General features: G+C 42.1%; 1 protein-coding gene across 1 annotated transcript in view; it reads left to right on the forward strand.

Moving 5' to 3' along the window:
• LOC114548713 (CASK interacting protein 2) overlaps nt 1–23,789 on the forward strand; it is an 83,646-nt gene that overhangs the window by 30,764 nt on the left and 29,093 nt on the right. The window contains exons 3-10 of the mRNA XM_028568742.1: nt 3,473–3,524; nt 10,453–10,550; nt 14,457–14,602; nt 15,251–15,346; nt 16,886–17,019; nt 21,929–22,037; nt 22,426–22,534; nt 22,683–22,777. Coding sequence (XP_028424543.1) covers nt 3,473–3,524; nt 10,453–10,550; nt 14,457–14,602; nt 15,251–15,346; nt 16,886–17,019; nt 21,929–22,037; nt 22,426–22,534; nt 22,683–22,777 — 839 coding nt within the window. The remainder of the gene's footprint in view (nt 1–3,472; nt 3,525–10,452; nt 10,551–14,456; nt 14,603–15,250; nt 15,347–16,885; nt 17,020–21,928; nt 22,038–22,425; nt 22,535–22,682; nt 22,778–23,789) is intronic.

A 23,789-nucleotide genomic window follows, 5' to 3' on the forward strand; every position in this document is an offset into this window, starting at 1 on the left:
AAACTACTTTTGAACGTACACATGTTCCACCAAAACAAGTTCCTTCTCGAGACTATTTTGCAGCGGCTCCGTGCGGAGCTTAGCCCCACCCATGATTATTGGAAGAAATGCCAATAAACCAGAGCACGTTTTTCTCTCATCCCAGAATGCTGTGTGGATTATTAAGAACCTCCTCAGCAGCGCTGTGGAGGAAGGTCTGGCTCTGCGAGACTATATGTTGTATTATATGTTGTATTACATGTACATTATGGCTGTACATGTGTTACAGCAGAGATGTCAAACTCAATTTCATTAGGGGGCCACACTGAAAAATGAGAATCACATCAAGGGCCAAACATGTATAGTTTGACATGCTTTAATTTAACCCAAAAAGTCAAGTATTTTTGACTGTTTTATTGTAGGTCAAAAAGACGATATTGTCCACATCCATGTAGTTGCTGGTGCAGGACAAAAAAAGTGAATGTTCGAATAAGGTAAAGTATATTGTATGTCTCATGTATCCTATTTAGTGGACGTAAAGCCCTAAAAAAAGTTCCTCAGCCATCATAGAATTTAGCAAATCATGCAAAACTATCATTCTGATAAAAATTTTAAACAGACAAACAACTTCTTTCACATGTGTGAATATGCAAACTCACTGTGTTTTTGGGGAATTTCTTAGTCTCAAAGTCGGCAAATCTGCCAAATTCTGCTTTGAGTGTCGCTTAATTGCAGTCTGAAAAACAGTTTCCCGTCTTTCTGTTTTGGTGCACAGATACAGTAGGTGGGCCAAAATGTATTGTGAACCTAAATTGATATACAGTACAGGCCAGATCTGAATTTGTGAGGGGCCGGATTCGGCCAGTGGGCCTCGAGTTTGACGCGTGCATGAGCTACAGTCTCTCCTCGAAGGCCTTCATATGGTTGCTCTCATTAGTACACACCAAAAGATGGAAGTAGTTGTGTGAAAAATGACAAAGGAGCTTAACAGAGAAATTCAAACCCTGCCTTACTTTGCACCGCTGCACATCTGGCCAGCTGCTACATTTGGTGGACAAGCTTGTTGGATTGACGGTTTGGTAAAGTTACAGAAATTGTTGAACCACCACCCCCTTCCAACGTCAGGAAGGTGTGGAGGAAGGGGTGTTCAGACGCTGTTCAACCCTCCGACAACTAATAACTAATTAGTGTTTCAGAATCCGAATAAGAAAGGCTTCATTGTCATTGCATAACAAAATTAATTGTGACACTCATGTGATCCATTCCAACATAAAAATATAAAAAAACACAAGACAAAGGCCATCCAGTGGCATAAGAATGCGATAAATAAATATAAAAGTATTTAAAGTGCAGCAGGTACATAGTGGATGCCGAAAAATGACTTGGTTTTTTGTATATTTAGTGTGCTGATGGTTTTGCTTAAAATTGTTGGTTTTTATTAGAATATATCTTAATGGGGCTGAAACTAACCATTCATTTCATTATTAATGTATCTGTTGCTTATATTTTTAATGAACTTATTGTTGGTTTAGTCTACAAAATGTCATAAAATAGTGCAATATTCCCAGGAACTAAGTTAACTTAACACACATACACTCAGAGACACACACACACACACACACACACACACTTAGACACACACTAAGACACACACACTCAGACACTTACACACACACACACACACACACACACACACATACACACACACACTCAGAGACACACACACTTAGACACACACACATACACTCAGAGACACACACACTTAGACAGACACACAAGGACACACGCACACACACGTGATTTTCCACACCTGAGTGGGAGAAAAGGATGAATAGCTCTGTATTGTCTGGCTCCTGTGTGGGTCTGGGTGGACAGTAGGGCCTTTACAGTAGATCTGTGTTGTAGGACGTTCAGTCATATTTAGCTGTGTGAGGAGAGTTTCCTGCTCTCATTTCAGGATGGATACATGATATTTGAAGTCTGGAAGTTTGATTTGATATCATTTGGAATGAGGCTTTTAGGGATGATGGCCGGATGATGAAAAAAAGGGGATCGGGCATGTAGAAGAAGTTAGTGTTGTCACAATAAAAATTCCGACTTTATACCTTTTTAATAAAAAATGTACTGTATATGCTTCCATTGCAAACCTCGGAAAGCTCTGTAGCCGTTGTTGATGTTCCTGAGGAAGATATTTTCATTATGTAAGTGCTGGCTCTCAATTTTAGACATTGTGAACAGTGTTTTTGAATGAATAGAAAATATTGAATTTGAATCTCATCACATTTTTTTGTGATTTTGGTTGTTGTGGCAACACCTGTGGAAGCAGGACTAATGAAAGCGACTATATGATGGACTGGAGTAAGTTCCCTCCTGGAGTACAGAATGAATGAGTGAGACATGGGGCAAGTAGCAGTCTGTCTGTTCCAAGGTGAGTCGGGAAAAAAAAAACTTGTACAGTCTTGCAAACTGACTTATGCTATTTATTGTGCCAAGCAATGCTGCTGTGAAAAAAGAAATGTACATATTATCCTAGCATGCTTGGGTTTTATGGTTGTCACTCTCAGTTCCAAAGAGCTGTGATAAGATAGCAGTGTAAATGAGGTGGAATGGTACATTCACGCGAGGCCGAATCATTTGTTTATGAATCATTTGGCTGCCATGAGGGTGTCAGAGGCGCTCACAGAGGGGAGGGCGAGGCAGCAGGAGGTGAGGAAAGCGCCCCATCCTGTCGGGGCTGCCAGGTTGTTTGAAGGAAGGAGTGATGACGGGATGGGGAGACGTGCAGAAAAAAAAAGAAGAAAAAAAAAACCCACTGAAAACACACACGGGGTCCGGCAGGGGATGCACAGTGGTGGAAGAATTATTCAGATCCTTTACTTAGGTAAAAGTACTAATCCAACACTGTAAAAATAGTCTGTTACAAGTAAAAGTCCTGCATTGAAAATGTTAAGTAAAAGTATGTAAGTATCGTCAGGAAAATGTACTTAAAGTGTAAAAGGACTAGATGCAGAAACCCCCCATTTTAGAAAGTGTAAAGGATCCAAACAGTTGTGTGTTTAATGGTCTGATTATTTCAGCGTGACTAGTAGGCCGTTATATTGTTGGCTAGTTTCATTTATAATAAAACATCAGATTTTATAAACTATATAATATACATATAATATATAATGTTTTGTGTGCAGAAATCTTAATCTGTAAAGTAACTAATAACTAAAGCTGTAACAGATGAATGTAGTGGAGTAAAAAGTGCAATATTTTTCTCTGAAATGTAGCAGAGTAGAAGTAGAAAGTGGCATGAAAAGACTCAAGTAAAGTACAAGTACCTCAACATTTGTACTCAAGTACAGTACTTGAGTAAATGTACCTAGTTACGTTCCACCGCTGGGGATGGAGGGACTTCTGGAGAGCTCTGTAAAAAGACCGATATGTCACCAAATACTGAAGTCTTTTTCCATTCTCACCCTCTCCTCTCGTTCCCTCTGTCTCGTTCCAGAGTTGCTGGGCTCCACCAAGAGACTCAACATCAACTACCAAGACTCAGACGGGTAAGAGGAGTGTGTGTACATGCCTATTTGTGTGTGTGTGTCAGCCTGTGAGATAAGTGTGAAGTTGAGTCTAAAGAATGCAATAGAGGAGTCACTGTGTCTTGATTGACATGCATATTGGAAAACATGCCCCACCTTTATCTGCCTCCTGTTTATCTTGGTCTTCACCATTGTGTGACTCATAACCACATCCCCCACACATGTTCTGACATATAGTGCCCTCCAGAGTTATTATCTCATTCTTACGCACATAGAACATTACAGGATATTGACTTTGTTAAAGTGATGGTTCGGAGTAATTTCACCCTAGGGTCCTTTGCACCATGACCTCAAGCCAAACACCCCCCCAGAAGCTTTTTTCAGCTGGGTCTAACATTGGGAGAGTTAGCATTGCAGCGTTATCAGCTGAATAGCTTAGCGCAGGGTCTAATGGACCCACGTTTGTATCTCGTAAATGACCCCACTAATAATGCCCGAAATGATACCAAACGTCTACTGTAGTACATATAGGTTATGTACTCATAAAACGATGGATTGGAAAGTTTGTAAGTACACCACAAGTTTATGAACACTTGCCTGCTCTCTTTTGCTCTCTGCTGTTGCTGGCAGTAAGACGAGTGCTTAGGGCCGTCTACAAATTACAACACCAAAAAGAGATGCAACAAAAATATTTTTTAATTTAACTTTTTTTTTTAACTAAGTACTGTAGTATAACTAGCAGGAGACAAGTAATAACTGAGGTAAGTTTGGAGACATTACCTTATTTAATCATTAAATTAATAAATATTTCTGTTGTATCTCTTTTCGGTATAGTAATTTGTAGATGGCCCTAAGCACTCGTCTAACTGCAGGTAGCAGCAGCAGCAGCAGAAGCAACAGAGAGCAGAAGAGAGCAGGCAAATGTTTATAAACTTCTGGTGTACTTACAAACTTTCCAATCCATCGTTTTATGAGTACATAACATATATGTACTACAGTAGATGTTTGGTGTCATTTCAGGCATTATTAGTGGGGTCATTTACGAGATACAAACGTGGGTCCATTAGCCCCTGCGCTAAGCTATTCAGCTGATAACGCTGCTATGCTAACTCTCCCAATGTTAGACCCAGCTGAAAAAAGCTTCTGGGGGGGTGTTTGGCTCGAGGTCATGGTGCAAAGGAACCTAGGGTGAAATTACTCCGAACCATCACTTTAAATTTGACGAAGAATGTGCCTTTGATATATGACAACTCATCTGTCAATTCTGTTTAAGTAAAGTTCATTATTATGTGTTAACAATTCCGTTAAATTAAAGGTCCCATAACATGGTGCTCTTTAGATGCTTTTATATAGGCCTTAGTGGTCCCCTAATACTGTATCTGAATTCTCTTTCCTGAAATTCAGCCTTGGTGCAGAACTACAGCCACTAGAGCAAGGTGGAGGGTGGAGGTGTGGCCTTGACCAACTGCCACTTTGCTTGTTTGAAAGCCATGATGCCTCTCTCTCATGGGTGGGCCAAATTCTCTGGGTGGGCAAAGCAGAGAAAGGGGAGGTAACCTTTCTCCTTATGACCTCATAAGGGGAAGATTCATCTGGGCTTTCATTTTCTCAAAGGCAAAGCAGGATACCCAGGGCTCGGTTTACACCTGACACCATTTCTATCCATTGGGGGACCATAGGCAGGCTGGGGGAATGCATATTAATGTTAAAAAACCTCATAAAGTGAAATTTTCATGCCATGGGACCTTTTAAAAGCAGGTTAATGTCACTATAGTCTCACATTGCAAGACATTCCTCCACAGCATTCTGGGATGGGGAAAAAAACCTGCAGAGATCTGGGGACCAGTTAACCATAGTCCTCATGAATCCACCGGAGCAATCCTGGAAATGAAATGTCATTGATATAGACTAATACAGCTATCTGTCAAGCTCTCTGTTCTCGCACGACACATATACTGTACAGTTTACAGTTCCTGGGGTTTTAGGTGCAGAATATAAACCGCAACGGGATGGGGAGACATGCAGAAAAAAACTAACTGAAAACACACAAGGGGTCCGGCAGGGATGGACAGGGGTGGAAGAAGTATTCAGATCCTTTACTTCAGTAAAAGTACTAATACCACACTGTAAAAACAGCTGCATTGAAAATTTTACTTAAGTAAAAGTCTGTAACTAGCTCTACATTAGTGTAGAGCTAGTTAGTCCTAGTGTTCTACGTATGCTGATGATATTATACAATTTTAACATAACCCTGTGTGGCTGCTTAGCTTACATACCCTCACAAGCAACACAGTTTTGATTTATGTTTTTATGTCGCTGTTTCCAAACAATATTTCACTTTTAATTTTGAAAGAGGTAAAAGCTTTTAGGATGAGGACTAACCCATGTGTTTGGTGGGTGTAACCCTATCTTGTGTGATGTCGGCTGGAGTGTAAACTTCCCCAAATCATACAAAAGACAGTCTTCTTCTGGTGAAAATGCTACACAGTTGTGTAAGTCGTGGACAGGGCTTTTTTTTTTTTTTTTTTTTTTTTTTTTTTTTTTTTTTTACTTAACCTGTGACCTCACACAATAATGTAGCATGAAATGTTCCTTGGCCATGTGTTTTTGGTTCAAAAAGGCTAAAAAAATCCCCCTCCAAAAGTCTTTAGATACAGCTCATAACTCTTTCAAGATCCTCGTGCACACACACACTCACATCGGCATGTGGAGAAATCCAGACAGACCTGCCGTACCTAGTAACGGTTGCTAAGCTATGATTTACACTATCGCTGTTAGAGGTGGGGGTTTAGCTACTGCTACTGAAAAATCTGTGATTTCTGATTCCGCCCTGGAGATTGCCTAGGCAGGGGAACCACTTTGGTTGTGACTGTGTGAGTAATTTGAGCGTTGGACCCTTAAAGTCTTTCTGCTAGGCCAGTAACACGGATGATGCATCTTCTGCTCCTCCATATCTGCAAGCTTCTCCAGCACAGCATCCTCTAAGGTTTCAGACTTTCCCCTCGTGTTCAAGTTACTATTAGACAAAGATTCTTTGCTCGATTCAGCCATTGCTTCTTACTTAAGATACTCAATTTAGCCAAATGATTCAAGAAAAAGTTGTCTCAATGGAATAAATTAAGAAAAACAATGGGTTGAGCCGATTCAATCTATGCCAGTATTTTCTCTGAATTATCAGTGACAGTGAGTTATCTCTGTTTTTACTCACTTTTAAAATATATTTTTAGTAGATAATTTTGCACTGCAAGTATTTTGATGACAACTTTAACTTCTGCAAGCCTGTGTGTGTGTGTGTGTGTGTGTGTGTGTGTGTGTGTGTGTGTGTGTGTGTGTGTGTGTGTGTGTGTGTGTGTGTGTGTGTGTGTGTGTTTGTTTATCCGTTTAGCCTACACGCAGTGTGTGTGTGTGATGACTGAGGCCTGCTCATGTGTCTACATGCATGGTCAATGCAGCGCGTGGGAGGTCATTCACAATAGGGGTGTTAAAATGAAATGTGTGTGTGTGTGTGTGTGTTACAGAGGAAGGGGTTACCTGTGAAAAGGGGATGGGAAGGTTAGCAAACAGTCGCTTGTCACTGAGTCAACAAAGAGATTGAGACTGTGTGTGTCTCTGTAGAAAGTGGCTGTAAGTGACTCAGGATATGGATATGGAGGATAAGGTATGGTCTGGTAGAAGAGTAGATGGCTGGATAAACAAACGTGTGTGTGTGTGTGTGTGTGTGTGTGTGTGTGTGTGTGTGTGTGTGTGTGTGTGTGTGTGTGTGTGTGTGTGTGTGTGTGTGTGTGTGTGTGTGTGTGTGTGTGTGTCTGCATGTGCGTGCGCGTGCCACTGAGATAGATAAGACAAGATAAGCCACTTCACAGTCTGGAGATCCCTCAGATTTCTTATCAACGCAGACTGACGTCTAAACGCCATAACGTCTAGCTTGTCAAGCCTCTTAGAGTGTCACAGAGTGCATTAACTGATTAAATACACAGTCTATGCAGACTGGATGTGGTTAGCTTAGCATAAAGACTGGAAATAGGGGTAAAAGCTGGCCTGGCTCTGTCCAAAGTGAAAACACAAAAGACCCCTAAAGCTCACTAATTCTAATCCATATTCCAACAGAAATGTAAACCTTTTTTTGTGGTTTTAGATAGAGACAGAGCACATTTAAGTCCCGCCCACACCAGAGGGGACAACAATGCATCACTCTCCATTGACTTGTATTAAGTGAAGGTGCCTCCTTGTCAATTCTGTCTGCTAGAAAACAACAGAAAAATGCCTAAAAACTGATGTGTGGTGGGATGCACTACTAACAGGTTTAAGAACCCAGAACTAAAGTTTTACAAGCTGCCGAACAGAAAAACTGAGTTTTTAAGAAGACACAAGTGGAATTCAGGCAATAAGCCAGATCCTGACACTCAGTGTGTTTGTCATCACACATCGGTTTTAGAATAACTATATTTCCGTAAATTAAGCTAAAGCATTTTGACAGTATGCAACTTGTGTTATAATGGAATGTGTATATAGAGGTAGAACTGTAACAATTCAAAATATTGCTGTACAATTAATTGTCTCAGAAATAACTGCAATTGACAATATGATTGTCTCTTTCAGTCAAATTTAAAAAAGATGAATCCCAGGATACATCTTTTGTATGTATCCTGGGATTCATCTTTTGGTTATATCACTGTCATGTGACCCACACAGCCTGTGACGTAAACCACGCCTCATTGTTATCTTAAAACATCTTTTAAATTAACATAAAATTGAGTACCGTAATATATAGTCCTCCAAAAAAAGGTGGGGGGTGGTGATGAATTTGTTTTTAATTTTTATCAACGGGTGTGTCAGATTTCGGACCAGAAACACAAGCATGTTCAATTTCTCTGGCTTGAGTCAGCTACAGCCTGACTAGAATAGCAGAGCTCAACAGTCCAACCAATAATCACTTTTATTTTTACAACTTGGAATATCTAAATAAAATCAACAATTAATATCAACAGTCATACCCCTTGAGACCTCAGCAATTAACAAATAAACCACGATTATGTACAAAAAAACGTTTAGACAATTATGTAATAATTGTTACAGGCCTATATATAGGCAATACTAAGTGAAAAGTACTGACTTTGTGCTTATTTTACTTGTCACTTTGTAGGCACTGTATGCTGATACCTTAATTTTTCCAGAGAGATGATTGGTCAGTAGTAGGGCTGTCCCTAACAATTATTTTTGTCATTGATTAATCTAACGATTCATTTGAATATTATTCTAAAGACTTTTGAACTGAACTTTGGAGAATCTGTATTTTTACTTAAGCACTTGACGTGGAGGAGGAGGAGGAGGAGGAGGAAATGAGTCAGGGGGGAAATGCAATGATACCAAGCCATGGCCACGGCCGGGGCAACATCCGTGCACCTCTCAAAAAATTTAACTACACGTCGCTCGGCTGTGGTTAACTTTTCCTGCTCCAGATTTCCCACCGTGGTCAGAAAGAACAGGGGAGACACTTTGTTTCTCTTACTATGACTCTAGAGTAGAGCCCGACCGATAAAGGATTTTTAAGGCCGATACAGATATTTGACAATTTAAAAATCAGATATATCGGCAGATATATATTTATATAAATAATCCAGAAATGCGTAACAAAACAGATTTCCCTAACATTAGTTATTTGTAGTTATTTGAGTCCTCACTAAAATAATATTCTAATGTTTTATTGTCTCAACAGAACAGAGGAACATCAAAATATATTAAAATGGGGTGTTACGTCCGTTTTTATTTTTTAAATATTCAATTATGAGAATCATTTGTCATTATAAATTATTCTGATGAATGAATATATAAATATTTTTTGGCCATTAAAAATGCCGATACCGATAGTTTGGAAAATGCCAAATATCAGTCCGCCGATATATTGGTCGGGATCTACTACTACAGACAATCGCCAACCTTAAAGAGATTGATGCACACACCAACGCACAAGTATAAGCTTCAAACCACTTTCGTAGGTTACGGCGAAAGATCGACGTGTAGCCTCCGCACAACCACAATTCACGCTATGACCATTGGTGATGGTTTTTAGCTGCAGCTTCTTCAGATGAATCCTTACAGGCGGTGCCATCTTCCTCTAGTATGACGCATCAACGCACGTTATGCAAATAAATGTTTTTTTTTTGTAATCTATGACGTTGATTACGTCAAATTGTCCCAGCCCTGGTCAGTAGGCATATCATTTGGATCCTCTGAATAGAAGCTACGTCCTTGTTAGGCCTTGATGTGTTTTGCTTAAAACTAAATGTGAATAAACTACATTTGTTTACCATGAAAACTTCACGGTGTACCTTTTTTGTTTGTGCAATAAATTTGCACATCAATGTGTTTTCTCAAACCAATGTATTTGTCCGTACTTTCATACGAAAAAGCGATTTTTTTTTTTCCTGATCAAGGTTGATTTTTCGTCATGTTGAACACTTATGAGGATTATAAAACAACACAGAGGCTTCATAGTCCAAACCAAGACGGCAAACTTTATTACTCCTTTCAACCTTGACAAACGCAGCTCATATAAAATCCACTCCTTCTGTTCATACCTTTCACAACAAAAGCCCTAGACATAGGACCAAGGCTGTATGAGATCACCTATAGCCCTCTGCACTGTAGTTGTTGTTTCATCCCCACATGTTAGGAGTGTGCTGGGGCTCGGCTCGTGTGTTACTTACTGTATCGCCCTGAGCACCAGCCCGTCGCCAAGAATTAATGCTTTTCATTTCTCCTTCTGTGGAATATACAGCGACCTGACAGACACCCAGAGACAAACGCACACAATTCATCTCTGACACACACACACACACACACACACACACACACACACACACACACACCAGTCTTGAGTTTTGAAAAGGGCTCACCTGCTGTAAAGTCATCAGTATGATTTATAACCCCTCTCATCTCCCCCCCCCAGCTTCTCGGCGCTGCACCATGCCGCTCTGACCGGCACCCCAGAGCTGCTGTCTCTGCTGCTGGAGGCCCAGGCCACGGTGGATATCAAGGACATCAACGGTAACATGATAGCAGAACCAATGCCATCAGACAAACCTAGAACTGAGCAACAAAAATGTCCACGTTTGGGAAGGCAGGTGGGGTCAAATTGAGCCTGAAAACTTCCTCAACAGCTTTCCCCTACACTCTCAGCTGAAAATAAGTTTGACCCATATTAATAAATAGGATTCACTTTGAAGTTTGTCTGCCATGCAGTGACAGCAGTGCTGCAGCAAAGATCTTCAGCCTCCGAGCGGAACAAATGTAGCAGAATCCGTGCGGAGGGGCAGCTGAGCCGAGGGGTGTAGCGCTCACACCCGTGGGTCTCTGTGGTCCGCTAGATTTCTGAAGGACTGTTTTGCAGGTTGAGTTGAGACCTCATGGCACTTCCTGCCAGCTTGTCACTTTTAGAATCCAGGGTCTCCCACATGCCAAGTGGAACACACACCGCAGCATCACGTAGCATCCATAGCACACTCTGGCCTGTTGTACAGACAGAAGAAGTCAAGGTAGGCCAGTCAGGGTGCTCAGTCCGGGGAGCCAGTGTTCTAAAATTGCTGCTGTTCTGAAGCATTGATGCATATCAATGCAGGGAAAAGGACCATGGCGTATCCCGATGTATCATTGCTCATCATCCTGCAATGGTGCGTGCCAAGACTCTGCTAATTTGCATATCGGGCATGACATAACGTAAATACTTACAAATTTACAAGACTTAAAAATGTCAAATTTACTTGACTCCACTCAAGGTCTCCAAGAAGGACTTTCGGTCGGCACCAAGGTGCTTCTGGAAAACCGTTCGCCACCTCAGGAGGGGGAAGCGGGGAATCATCCAAGCTGTGTACAGTAAGGATGGGACACTGTTGACCTCAACTGAGGAGGTAATAGGGCGGTGGAAGGAGCACTTTGAGGAACTCCTAAATCCGACTAATACGCCCTCTATGGTAGAGGCAGAGCTGGAGGATGATTGGGGATTGTCGTCAATTTCCCTGGTGGAAGTTGCTGAGGTAGTTAAACAACTCCACAGTGGCAAAGCCCCAGGCATTGATGAGATCCGTTCAGAAATGCTGAAAGCTCTTGTGGAGGGCACGCCTCTTCAACATTGCGTGGAAGTCTGGGATGGTGCCTAAGGAGTGGCAGACCGGGGTGGTGGTTCCCCTTTTCAAAAAGGGGGACCAGAGGGTGTGTGCCAATTACAGGGGTATCACACTTCTCAGCCTCCCTGGTAAAGTCTACTCCAAGGTGCTGGAAAGGAGGGTTCGGTCGATAGTTGAACCTCGGGTTGAGGAGGAACAGTGCGGATTCCGTCCTGGTCGTGGAACAACGGACCAGATCTTTACTCTCGCAAGGATCCTGGAGGGAGCCTGGGAGTATGGCCAACCAGTCTACATGTGTTTTGTGGATCTGGAGAAGGCGTATGACCGGGTCCCCCGGGAGATACTGTGGGAGGTGCTGCGGGAGTATGGGGTGAGGGGGTCCCTTCTCAGGGCCATCCAATCTCTGTACAACCAAAGCGAGAGCTGTGTCCGGGTTCTCAGCAGTAAGTCGGACTCGTTTCAGGTGAGGGTTGGCCTCCGCCAGGGCTGCGCTTTGTCACCAATCCTGTTTGTAGTATTTATGGACAGGATATCGAGGCGTAGTCGGGGTGGAGAGGGGTTGCACCGTTGCAGTTTGGTGGGCTGGGGATCTCATCGCTGCTTTTTGCAGATGATGTGGTCCTGATGGCATCATCGGCCTGTGACCTTCAGCACTTACTGGATCGGTTCGCAGCCGAGTGTGAAGCGGTTGGGATGAGGATCAGCACCTCTAAATTGGAGGCCATGGTTCTCAGCAGGAAACCGATGGAGTGCCTTCTCCAGGTAGGGAATGAGTCCTTACCCCAAGTGAAGGAGTTCAAGTACCTTGGTGTCTTGTTCGCGAGTGAGGGGACAATGGAGCGGGAGATTGGTCGGAGAATCGGCGCAGCGGGTGCGGTATTACATTCAATTGATCGCACCGTTGTGACGAAAAGAGAGCTGAGCCAGAAGGCAAAGCTCTCAATCTACCGGTCAGTTTTTGTTCCTACCCTCACCTATGGTCATGAAGGCTGGGTCATGACCGAAAGAACGAGATCCAGGGTACAACGGCCGAAATGGCTTTCCTCAGGAGGGTGGCTGGCGTCTCCCTTAGAGATAGGGTGAGAAGCTCAGTCATCCGTGAGGAGCTCGGAGTAGAGCCGCTGCTCCTTCGCGTCGAAAGGAGCCAGTTGAGGTGGTTCGGGCATCTCGTAAGGATGCCCCCTGGGCGCCTCCCTAGGGAGGTGTTTCAGGCACGTCCAGCTGGGAGGAGGCCTCGGGGAAGACCCAGGACTAGGTGGAGGGATTATATCTCCAACCTGGCCTGGGAACGCCTCGGGATCCCCCAGTCGGAGCTGGTTAATGTGGCTCGGGAAAGGGAAGTTTGGGGTCCCCTGCTGGAGCTGTTCCCTCCGCGACCCGACACCGGATAAGCGGACGAAGATGGATGGATGGAAATTTACTTGACTCTAACAAGCTTTGAATTAGCTATTATTTTTGAAGCTGCTATCATCCCATTACTATGCATCTAAAACTCACGGCAGTGGCGCCGCCAGCTGTAACCCTGTACGCACTGTGCGTACTTTTTTTTTCTGTGAGACATGCACCACATCTAATGCAGCCGACAGCAGCTCTGTTCTGCTCTCTGCTCTGTTCACAGTACTAATTGTCTTATTAATTATACCTTATTTCACCAACAAACCATCCACTATTAATCACAATGTTCATTTTTGTGACTGCCGGCGCCAATGATCATCATCAAAAAACATTTCATGTTGGCTGTTGTATAGACAAGGAACTGACGTTTGATGAATAGAGATGATCAAGTTAAATAGTCAAGTTCGATAATTTGGAACAAAAACAAAGGAGGTGTTCCCTGGACTAACAATGGGGGCAGGCTGCCTACCTTGAAATAAAAGCCCCGTTTACACAAAGGGGAAGACGCAGATATTTTCCTGCCATTTGGCCTCTCATTTACACGAAAACCCAGTTTTTATCACAGAAAACGATTATATAAAAACTCCAGCCAAAGTGGAGATTTTTGAAATCTTCGTTTGCACGTAAACTGAGACAAACGGAGGTTTAGGCAGCCGAGAGAGAAAAAGAGGACGTGATTGGTTGCTGTGTTGCTATTGCTATTGTTGCTAATTCTGATTGGCTACAGGTCTGGCGTGCTCTCGACTGCATTGATGGCATATATACACGGGTACATATAAACAAACACTTTTCTGAAAACCGAGAGGTTGAAATGTCCGTTTATGAAAATAGCGGGCCACGTCTAAACATAGCAAAAGACTAAGGCCAGAAGAAATTCATACTCTTTCATGAAAGAAAACATTAACCTTTTGTGGGGGGGGAGGGGAGAGCAGAGGCGCTACATACCACAGTTATGCCTTATACGAGTGAGGTAACTGTAACCCCTACTAACCACTTCATCACAACAGAAGGTGTCGAGTCATCTGATATCGACACTCCATCCCACCGACATTCTGTAGATTTGTTTTTAAAGCTGCACCATTCAATACTTTGTATTATACTTACTAATACTTACTCTGTGTAATGTAATAAAGGTGTCACTCATCTCTGCAGAGTGTCTTAGCGACTTTTAGATTGTTTTGGTTTTATGACCCACAACTTTACAGAGTGAATATTGGACTGGATTCTTTGACTTGTTTGCTAACATATTAGATGTGGTAATGTGTCAACACTTTCCATAACGCAACACACATTTCTTTTGAATGACTTATCCTGCTTGGTTAACCCTGGCAGGCACCTCCCTGATGTCATCACCCCCTGATATCATCAAGGTTATATTCTCAGTAGTGCTTCCCATCTCATGGGTGCCATCCCTCCTTCGTGTCTCCGTCTCTAGGCATGCGTCCGCTCCACTACGCCGCCTGGCAGGGGAAAGCAGACTCCGTCTTGTTGTTGCTGAGAGCTGGAGCTTCTGTCAACTCTACTTCCCATGATGGACAGGTGCCTTTACATCTCTCTGCTCAGTATGGACACTACGAGGTGGTGAGTACACACACACACACACACACACACACACACACACGCACGGACAGATATACACACACACACACACACACACACACACACACACACACACACACACACACACACACACACACACACACGGACACCTCAGCCGACAAAAGCAAAGCTCCAAGGCATTACCAGTCCTCCCAGTGAAATCGACCCCCTTTGTCTCTCAGTCTGTTTTGTTCCCCAACAAAACCAGTCATACCATTAATGCCATGACACAACAGTCTAAAAGCAGTGAACGCACACATTCCTTTCCTCCAGCCTCATCCGCTTGGCTCTTTATGGATAGATACACATATCATGGACACGCACACACACACACACACACACACACACACACACACACACACACACACACACACACACACACACACACACACACACATGTCATATAACCCGTATGGAGGCCTGACCTCTTTAGTACTACACCATCCAACACAGTACTGACAGCCCTAAACACAGTATTGCTGCAGTCAAGCTATCATGTGTTTCTCTCTTCTGTTCAAAGACAAAACGTCAACACACAAACAGAATGTGTTGGGGTAACTGGCATGCGAGTGCATGTGCATAAAACATGAGGTGATATCACTTACCTTATCCTTTCTCCCTGTCTCTCAGTCTGAGATGTTGCTGCAGCACCAGTCTAATCCCTGCCTGAAGAACAAATCCAAGAAGACTCCTCTAGACCTTACCTGCGAGTTTGGCAGACTGAAGGTATGAGGATATTTGTGTGTAGTTTTTATGTGTGTGTGTGTGTTTGTGTGTAACCAATATATCTATGAATAATGATCTTTTATTATTTTTGACCATTGAGTTACATCCATTTTCTGCATTATGTACTTGGCACAATCTGTTTAACTGTAGCCCCAAAGATGACATGATTGTCCATCATCAGCATCATCTGTGCAAAAATAACAGGACTAGTCTTCAAAACCAAAGGGTGTGCATATGTATTAAAACCTTGCATCCACTATTTCACACATATTACTTACAGAAATTAGCAGTCAAGTTGTCTTGTCGTAGTAAATGAACAGTGTAGTTTTCTGTTTGTCAATGATTAAATATATATATATATATATATATATATATAAAAAATGTAATAAATAATAATAATAATAATAAATGCTGCAGAGTCTCTCTTCCCGACCGCTGGGTGCAGTATCGGGGGTTAGCGGTTGGGAAGCGGAACGAGTTATCTCAGTATTTTAGAGTGGTAGAGCCATGGAGATACAGAGGTAGATTTACTAACACTAGCGCAGTTTGCGCTGCGTCTGTTTATGCGAGTTCAGTAATAGCGCACGCTGTGCTTCCTAATTTTGCGTAATATTTATCAAACCTGACACCCAACAGAGTTTCTAAATGACCTCAAACGTATCTTTGGTATTTGGGTACTGCAATTCCTTGTTACTTATCGGCCGACATATACCGCAACACATAAGGATCACTGCTCTGTGCTGTTGGAGGATGTGGTAATGCCATTTGGGGACTTCATTAGTGGATCTTTGCATTGAGAGACTAAATCTCCTTGTAGTGATTTGCCTTATTCATGTAGGCCTAGTCATTTTATTCAAATTATTTGCATGTCAAAAAACAGCCTATTTGGCCCGTTTTGTCCTTTTTGGATGGGGATGGGGCCTGTGTCAAACATGAACCATGGCTTAGATGAAGTGACCCAGCTAAATTAAGCCTGTTTGAGCGAAAGGAAAATAGGCTTCAGTGGCTCTTTTTGGACACACGCACACTGTAACGTTAAAGGGATTGCACACTGCAGTGTGTTTTACTGTTTCTCTGTCACATCAGTGGATTAGCCTGGCTGTGAGATGTATAGCTGTAATTCAGAATTAGACGCACACACGCACGCACACTTCCTATTCCTGTTAAATGTTCTCTTGTCTGGTCTGAGTTTGAAGTTTAACTGTGAGAGAATAGAAGGCTTTGGGCTGTTTTTGTCACACACAGACTTTGCGCGTGCGTACGCGTGTGTGTTTGTGTGTGTGTGCGGAGGCTGTGGTATCTTTAGACAGCTGCTGAGTAGTGGATAAGCCTCTGTACTAGCTTGACCCTATATATACTGTAAGGTACCATATATATTATTTCAATCCATATATTTTTACCACACAACCTCAGCTAGCAGGGCTTTGCATGCTTATTTAAGTATTGCTAATGCTGTAATTCTTGCCCTGATTCTGCCACTCCTTGGTTGTCACAGCTCACACTTCATCTGCATTTGGGCGTCTTTGATTTTCTCCTCAGGTGGCTCAGTTACTGCTGAGCAGTAACATGGTGGCGGCGCTGTTAGAAGGGGAGGGGGGGCACGACAGCCTGGACCCTCCATCCACCACCCCCCTCCACCTGGCTGCCAGGAACGGACACAAAGACATCATCAAGTAAGATCACAGCGAGGAGCAGTGTTTAATATGTGCGGTCATTCTGTCACATGACTATTTCTCACCCTCTCATCTTTACAGCAGCGTCTGTCTACTTTACCCACTGCTACTGTCTACTTTAACCTAGTCTTGCATTGCTAGACCTTTCTCCACAGCGCTGCGGAGGAGAGTCCACACAGTATTCCGGGATGGGAGAAAAACGTGCTCTGGTTTGTTGGCATTTCTTTAAAACAATTACAATCGTCTTGGGTGCTCCTACATCTTCTGCTCCTGCAACCACTGTTACTGTTGGGGCCTCTGTATTCACTGCTGCAACTGAAACAACAACAACCACTAGTTCTACTACAACAGCTCTTTTTATTTCACTACTGCTATCACTATCACCACTACTACTGCTACTACTACCCTAACAGTACAGCTTGTGCTTAGACATGGTCCGATACCATTTTTTCCCCCTCTCAATACTGATTCCGATACCTGAACTTTCGAATCGGCCGATACAGAGTATCAATCTGAAACCAGCGTGTTTAAAAAAATACAAAGATTTTATTATGTTGTAGCTATGGCTCGGGTTGAACTATTTGTGAAACTTTCTTTTATTATCCAGTTTGACAGCGAGTCAAAAGAAAATAACTTGAAAGTAGATTTTCTACGGGGCTAAATTATGTGGTATCGGATCAGTGCATAAACTCCAGTACTTATAATATCAGTATCAGAACATTTCTGTTTGTGCTACTGCTGGGACAATTACTAGCACTGCTATTACCATTAGAACTGGTACTATTATACTCCACTGATACTACACAGAATAACATACATGTGTCAGGCCGTAACCCACAGCTGCCAGGGCCAAATATTTCCCCTCAGGTAGCTCCAGAAAGCCAAACTAGTAACACTCCTCACATCAGAAACAACACACTCCACTGTAGTGATATTTAATCCCAGTGACACACTTTCCCCATACCCAAAAGTGTGCTTTTTCTGCCAGCATATCTGCATATATATGTATGTGTTTAGCCAAGTAACTCCACCCTGCCTCTCAGACACGCTGCTAGCGATTATCAGATCTCTTTTGCAATACCCTCTCCATCTTCCTCTCTCCTCCTCCTCCTGAACTGGAAAGTTGAACAGTCGACATGGAGGAGAAAAGACGGCTTTCAACACAAACAGGAATAAGAAAAGTGACTGCATTAGCACACAAGTTTATTCAGAGTTTACTCAGCAGAATTTGGCTGTGATCTCCCACTAAGGGATTTATGTCTCTTCAAAGACTGCCACGCTACAGCAGTCATCTTATACTACCTACTCTTTGTATAGCTGGAGAAGCTTTCTGGCTCTGGTGAGAACTAAAGCTGTAAACATCTGCACCCAAAAAACCAGGAGATAAGTTTATTCCAGGGAAGATGGAAAGACTTTGTTGTATATTATATACAATAACTAAATTATGTATACACTCTAGTTATGTAGGAAAATAACTGTAATAAGTATGAATTGAGATAAAAAGAGAGGTCTCTGATTGTGATAATTCATAATGAAATTTGATCCGGAGGAGACCCCATGCAGAGGACCTTTGCCATAGCATATTTCATACTTTAATGTTTACAAATGGATTTCTTATCTGTAGGACAGAGATGGAGAAGTTGAGCTTTATAGCAGACATTCAGCTCAGGGTTTCCCCAGAAAAGTTGTTCAGCAAGTGTCTTTATATCGTTGAGGGCCCGGCTGCAGCCAGTCCCAGCCTGATGGCAGCATTAATAGTTTCTGAATCATGGACGGAATTGCAAAATTGATAATTAAAAAAGCTATAAGACAGATTCCACAAGGCTCTACACATTAAGTCAGTGCTAAAAGCTCCACTGTTACTGTAGTTTAATAAACATCTTAAACATACATACAAAAATTATTCCCAGTGGCTAAGGCCTTGTGGGGGGGTAGTCTATATCCACGACGTTCCACTTTCGGGATTGTTCTGGTGCCGCCGAAAATTTTCGGCCAGATGTCCACTTTCTTTGCGGTGGCGTTCTAACCTCCGGTGGATTTGTGAGGACTATGGTTAACTGCTCCTCAGATCTCTGCAGGGTAAATCCAGACAGCTAGCTAGACTATCTGTCCAAAATGAGTTTTCTGTTGCACAACTAAAACAACTTTTGAACGTTCACAGAAAATTTGTTAGTTAAGGTGGTAGAGTGGGCTTAGCCGTCAGACCGGGGACTCTGTACTACATTTAACAATTATTTATTAAATGCTAAATGCTATAAATAACCAGCTTTTCAAAATAACAGTTGCAATGTGCAATTTTAAGCTCAGTAAACTATTTAAAAAACGTGCTATGATGGTGTTACTCGCATGGCTCCCATGATCCTCCGGGACACGCACTCTTCCACTTCGCCTGACAACTCTTCTCCAAAACAAACCGCTCTGAGATAACAGAGCTCAGCCCATAGCTTGATTTGTGTAATGATTTAAAAAAAAAAACAGACAACGGCTGTGTCTCAAAGACCGGCCAACAGCTGGGATGTTGAGAATCCATGCGCGAGAGGTGATGGATAGTTCCAGTCACTTCATCATGTATTCACTTTGTTGAAACAAGAGAAGAAAGCCTCACTGATGTGAAGAACAGGACAGAGATATATTGCTCTCTGCCTGCCATATGCCAACGCTCTAAAGTCCACTCACCCAGTCTCTGCCTGAGCATGCCGCAGCTGCCCGCACCTTTGTTGACATACTCCCACTTTTGTTTGACAACGCAGTCAAGGCGGTAGGCGTGTGTTGTTTAGGCGGCCACCTAAGCTGCAAATTGCTGCGGGAAACCCTGACCTACACATGTTCCACCAAAACAAGTTCCTTCCCGAGACTATTTTGCAGCGGCACCATTGCTCCGTCCGGTGCTTAGCACCGCCCTGGATGATTGTGATTGGTTTGAAGAAATGCCAATAAATCAGAGCACATTTTTTCTTCCATCCAGGAATGCTGTGTGGGCTCGCCAGACCCTCCTCCGCAGCGCTGTCGAGGAAGGTCTGGCAATGCGAGAGGAGGTAGGGGAAATTTAGGTCCGGTGGGCCACCAGGCTTACAATACACTGGGGGAAACACTGCAACCTTCTCAAAGTTTCATAGCAAGATGAAAGTGCTGCTGCTGAGGAAAGCAAGGTGCAGCTACAATAGATTGCTTCAGGCTACTTTTTTTTCATCACACTTGATATTTCTCCTGTCCTGTCTTGTGTGATCTCGTCACGTCAAGTTAGTTTGTCAGCAGCAATCACGTTTCACCAGGTTACCATTAAGCTCAAACTAATATAAACATATTTCTGTGGTAGTCCGGGAAATCATTCAGTCTCATAACAGAGTGTCACGACCACTGTTGGTAAAAAAATAAATAAAAAAGTCCTTTCTTTTGTGAACAAAAAAGTTAATTACAATAAAAAAGTCACAATATTTAGATAGACAAGGTGTTTATTTTGATACTCCATTGTGCTTCCCTCTACGACTTTTTTGTTGTAATATTGACTTTTTTTCAGACTTTTTTTGTTGTAATTTCACGAGAAAAAGTAAAAAAGTCCAGAACAGTTAAAGTTGCAGGTTACAAGAAGTTTATTTTAATACTCGTAGTAAACAGGGGAGAGCAGTATGGATTAATGGAAGGAAGTGATTTTCTATGGTTTGTTGTTTACAATTGTATTCTTATTACATGATGGCTATTTTCTCATAACAATGAATATTTTTTACAATATAGTTGTAATACTTCAAAAATAAGTTGTAAGTCATATAGTATATAAAGTTGTTTTTAATTTCTGTTTATTTTAATACCCTGTTGTAATAAACGGGTGAGCACAGTTCCTCATCTTTGATATGTGAAATAAGGGAAATGATTTTTCTTGTCAAATGTATCTTATGATATTGACATTTTTTTCAGAAATATGTAATTTTACAAGAAAAAGTCATAATATGAGAGTAAAGTCATAATAATGAGAAATCAATGAGAATGTAATATTATAAGATGTTTAAGGACCGTTCTTTTTTTAAAGTACAACTTCATTTGTAGCATTTACTTTTCTCAGGCTAAAAGTTGAAAGTCATGATAAAAGTGGCAGTATTCTGAGAATAAAGTTTTATTATTACCAGATGTTTACTTTAATACTAGCTATGTGTCAACTTGTACTGTATGAGTCAAATGAAGGATGGATTTTTTGCAACTTTATTTGTAATTCTTTCTCAAAAGTTTGACATTATTCTCAAAATATTATGTTCTACTACAACTTTATACTCAATATCTGTTTTGTTTTTCTAACAGTGGCTCTAATACTCGCTCATACAGGCTGAGCAAACAAGCTTTCAGCAGCCTCATTCATTTACACAAGTCACACACTGTTGTCCTCACATTGTTGATGATGATTACAATTCTGTTTTATTTTGTCTAACTAACTTGTTTGACAGTTCAGATTCAGGTCAGATTAATTTATTTGTCATAGCTCCTTGTATATTTACATACATAAAGAAAATGAAAAGACTGTTCTCCACCAGCCACTGCAAGGCAACAGGGAAAGACAACAATCATACGTAAGAATACATAGACTAGAATATATAAAACCAGAAAAGAAACATTTAAAAAACGTTAAAACGGTCAAGGGTACAGTGTTGTGCTGTAATATGTAGTTAGCAGGGCAGTGTGTTAAAGTGTTATGGTGCTCGACGCAGAATATGTAGAGTGGCGATGTGCATTTAGTACGGTTTAGGGCTACACGATATGACAAAAGTAGGCAATATGCGATAACGTTGAATATCGCGATAACAATGTTCCGTGCGATAAACAGATTTGAAAGTGCACTCAGTTCTGCATTTCTGCTTGTTGAATTTAAAACAAATAAAAGAAAATAATTTCTAACTTTTGTTTCACTGAACAAATTGAACAGGTTGCTGCTGAAAGCTGGCATTGACATCAACAGAGCCACCAAAGCGGGGACGTCTTTGCACGAGGCTGCCCTCTACGGCAAGACTGAAGTAGTGCGGCTGCTGCTGGATGTAAGCAAAGATGTGACATCTAATTTCTGTCCATCTAATGTGGGATTATGGAGGCTGACACTGATATTTTTGTATTGAAGGAGTAGATGGAAAGGCAGTGTCTTAAACTAACACAACTACACTACAATTCCACTGTTATTCTTTAATAAAGGAGGGAGGCTTTCGAGGGAGGGTTTGTTTTTAAATTGCACCTCACCCACACTAATCCCACGGTGGGTGTGTGTGTGTGTGTGTGTGTGTGTGTGTGTGTGTGTGTGTGTGTGTGTGTGTGTGTGTGTGTGTGTGTGTGTGTGTGTGTGTGTGTGTGTGTGTGTGTGTGTGTGTGTGTGTGTGTGTGTGTGTGTGTGTGTGTGTGTGTGTGGGTGTGGGTGTGGGTGTGTTTTTCTAGGCGGGCATCAATGTGAACATGCGCAACACATACAATCAGACAGCTTTGGACATCGTCAACCAGTTCACCACCTCCACGGCCAGCAGGGAAATCAAACAGCTGCTGAGAGGTGTGTAGCTCTCAACAACACTTTCTGATAGTTCAGTGATGCTGTTATGAAATGTGGATTTTGGGTTGAGACCGAGGCAGGGAGAAACAGTGGGCGAGGGCCGATTTAAAATTCAATGCTGTGTCTGTATCTTCCTGTCTCTGTGCAGAGGCGTCCAGCTCTCTGCAGGTCCGAGCGCTGAAGGACTACTGGAACCTCCACGACCCCACTGCTCTAAACCTGAGGGCTGGAGATCTTATTATGGTACTGGTTTTTGTCTGTTTGTTGAGAGAGAAACTTCTCTTTTTTAAATGACTGTCTACTACAGTAAGCCATGGGTTCACTCAGCAGACTCTTCCCTGCTTCATGTCTTCCAGCTAAATTGTCAGGGGCTCCAATAAGAATTTAATTTCTATTTTTAGCCTTTGTTAGCTTTGTTTGTAAAGCAGTTGTGAATGTATATGTTGCCTTAAAGATGTCAGAGGGGTAATGCATTTGTTAGTAGTGCTCATATTGAAGGAGACTTTGAAAAATGATAAAAGATCAACTTAAAATATCAGAAACACAAAATGTAAAATCAATGTAAATAATCAAAATGAAGTCTATGACAGATCACTGTCAATAATCAATGGAATCCAGTTTACACACACACACACACACACACACACACACACACACACACACACACACACACACACACAGTGTTTGTGTGGGCTGTTGCAAGTAATTGAGTGTTCTCTGAACAGGAGACCACAGCAGGGAAACAGGCACAAACCTGCTGCCGTCGCTTTCTCAATAACACACACTGTTTGCACAAATTAATGTGTGTGCACATCTGTGTGTTTGTTTGCTCACTGCCAAGGTGTGATTTTCTGGGGGGGGATGCGTGAGATTTTTCCCCTTTCTGGTCTACATATCCCCGGTGGAGACAAAATGTATAAGCGCTGTGTTTTATGTTGACACCACGTTGTGCTATTTCATTCTGAGATTATTTTCCATTGAATATTGAAGTTCATTAATAAGTGTTTTGCCATGGCTGGCTGAGTGGCTCTATATCCATGGTATTGGAAGGGGATTTAATTCTTGCAGGTTTTGTTGTGCATGATCAAAAACTGCATTTTTTTCACAAATTGCACCCTGCTCAAGGCTGTGTATTTTGATATCATTATACGAGTCATCATTGTGACATCCCAGACTCTGTATGAACTTGTATGTTGTGCGGTATCCTGTCAGAAGGCAGAGGTGTTTGTGTTTGCCCTCTCCAGGCATTTAGTTA

Source organism: Perca flavescens, chromosome 21 (genome assembly GCF_004354835.1).
Source record: "Perca flavescens isolate YP-PL-M2 chromosome 21, PFLA_1.0, whole genome shotgun sequence".
Lineage (NCBI taxonomy): Eukaryota > Metazoa > Chordata > Actinopteri > Perciformes > Percidae > Perca > Perca flavescens.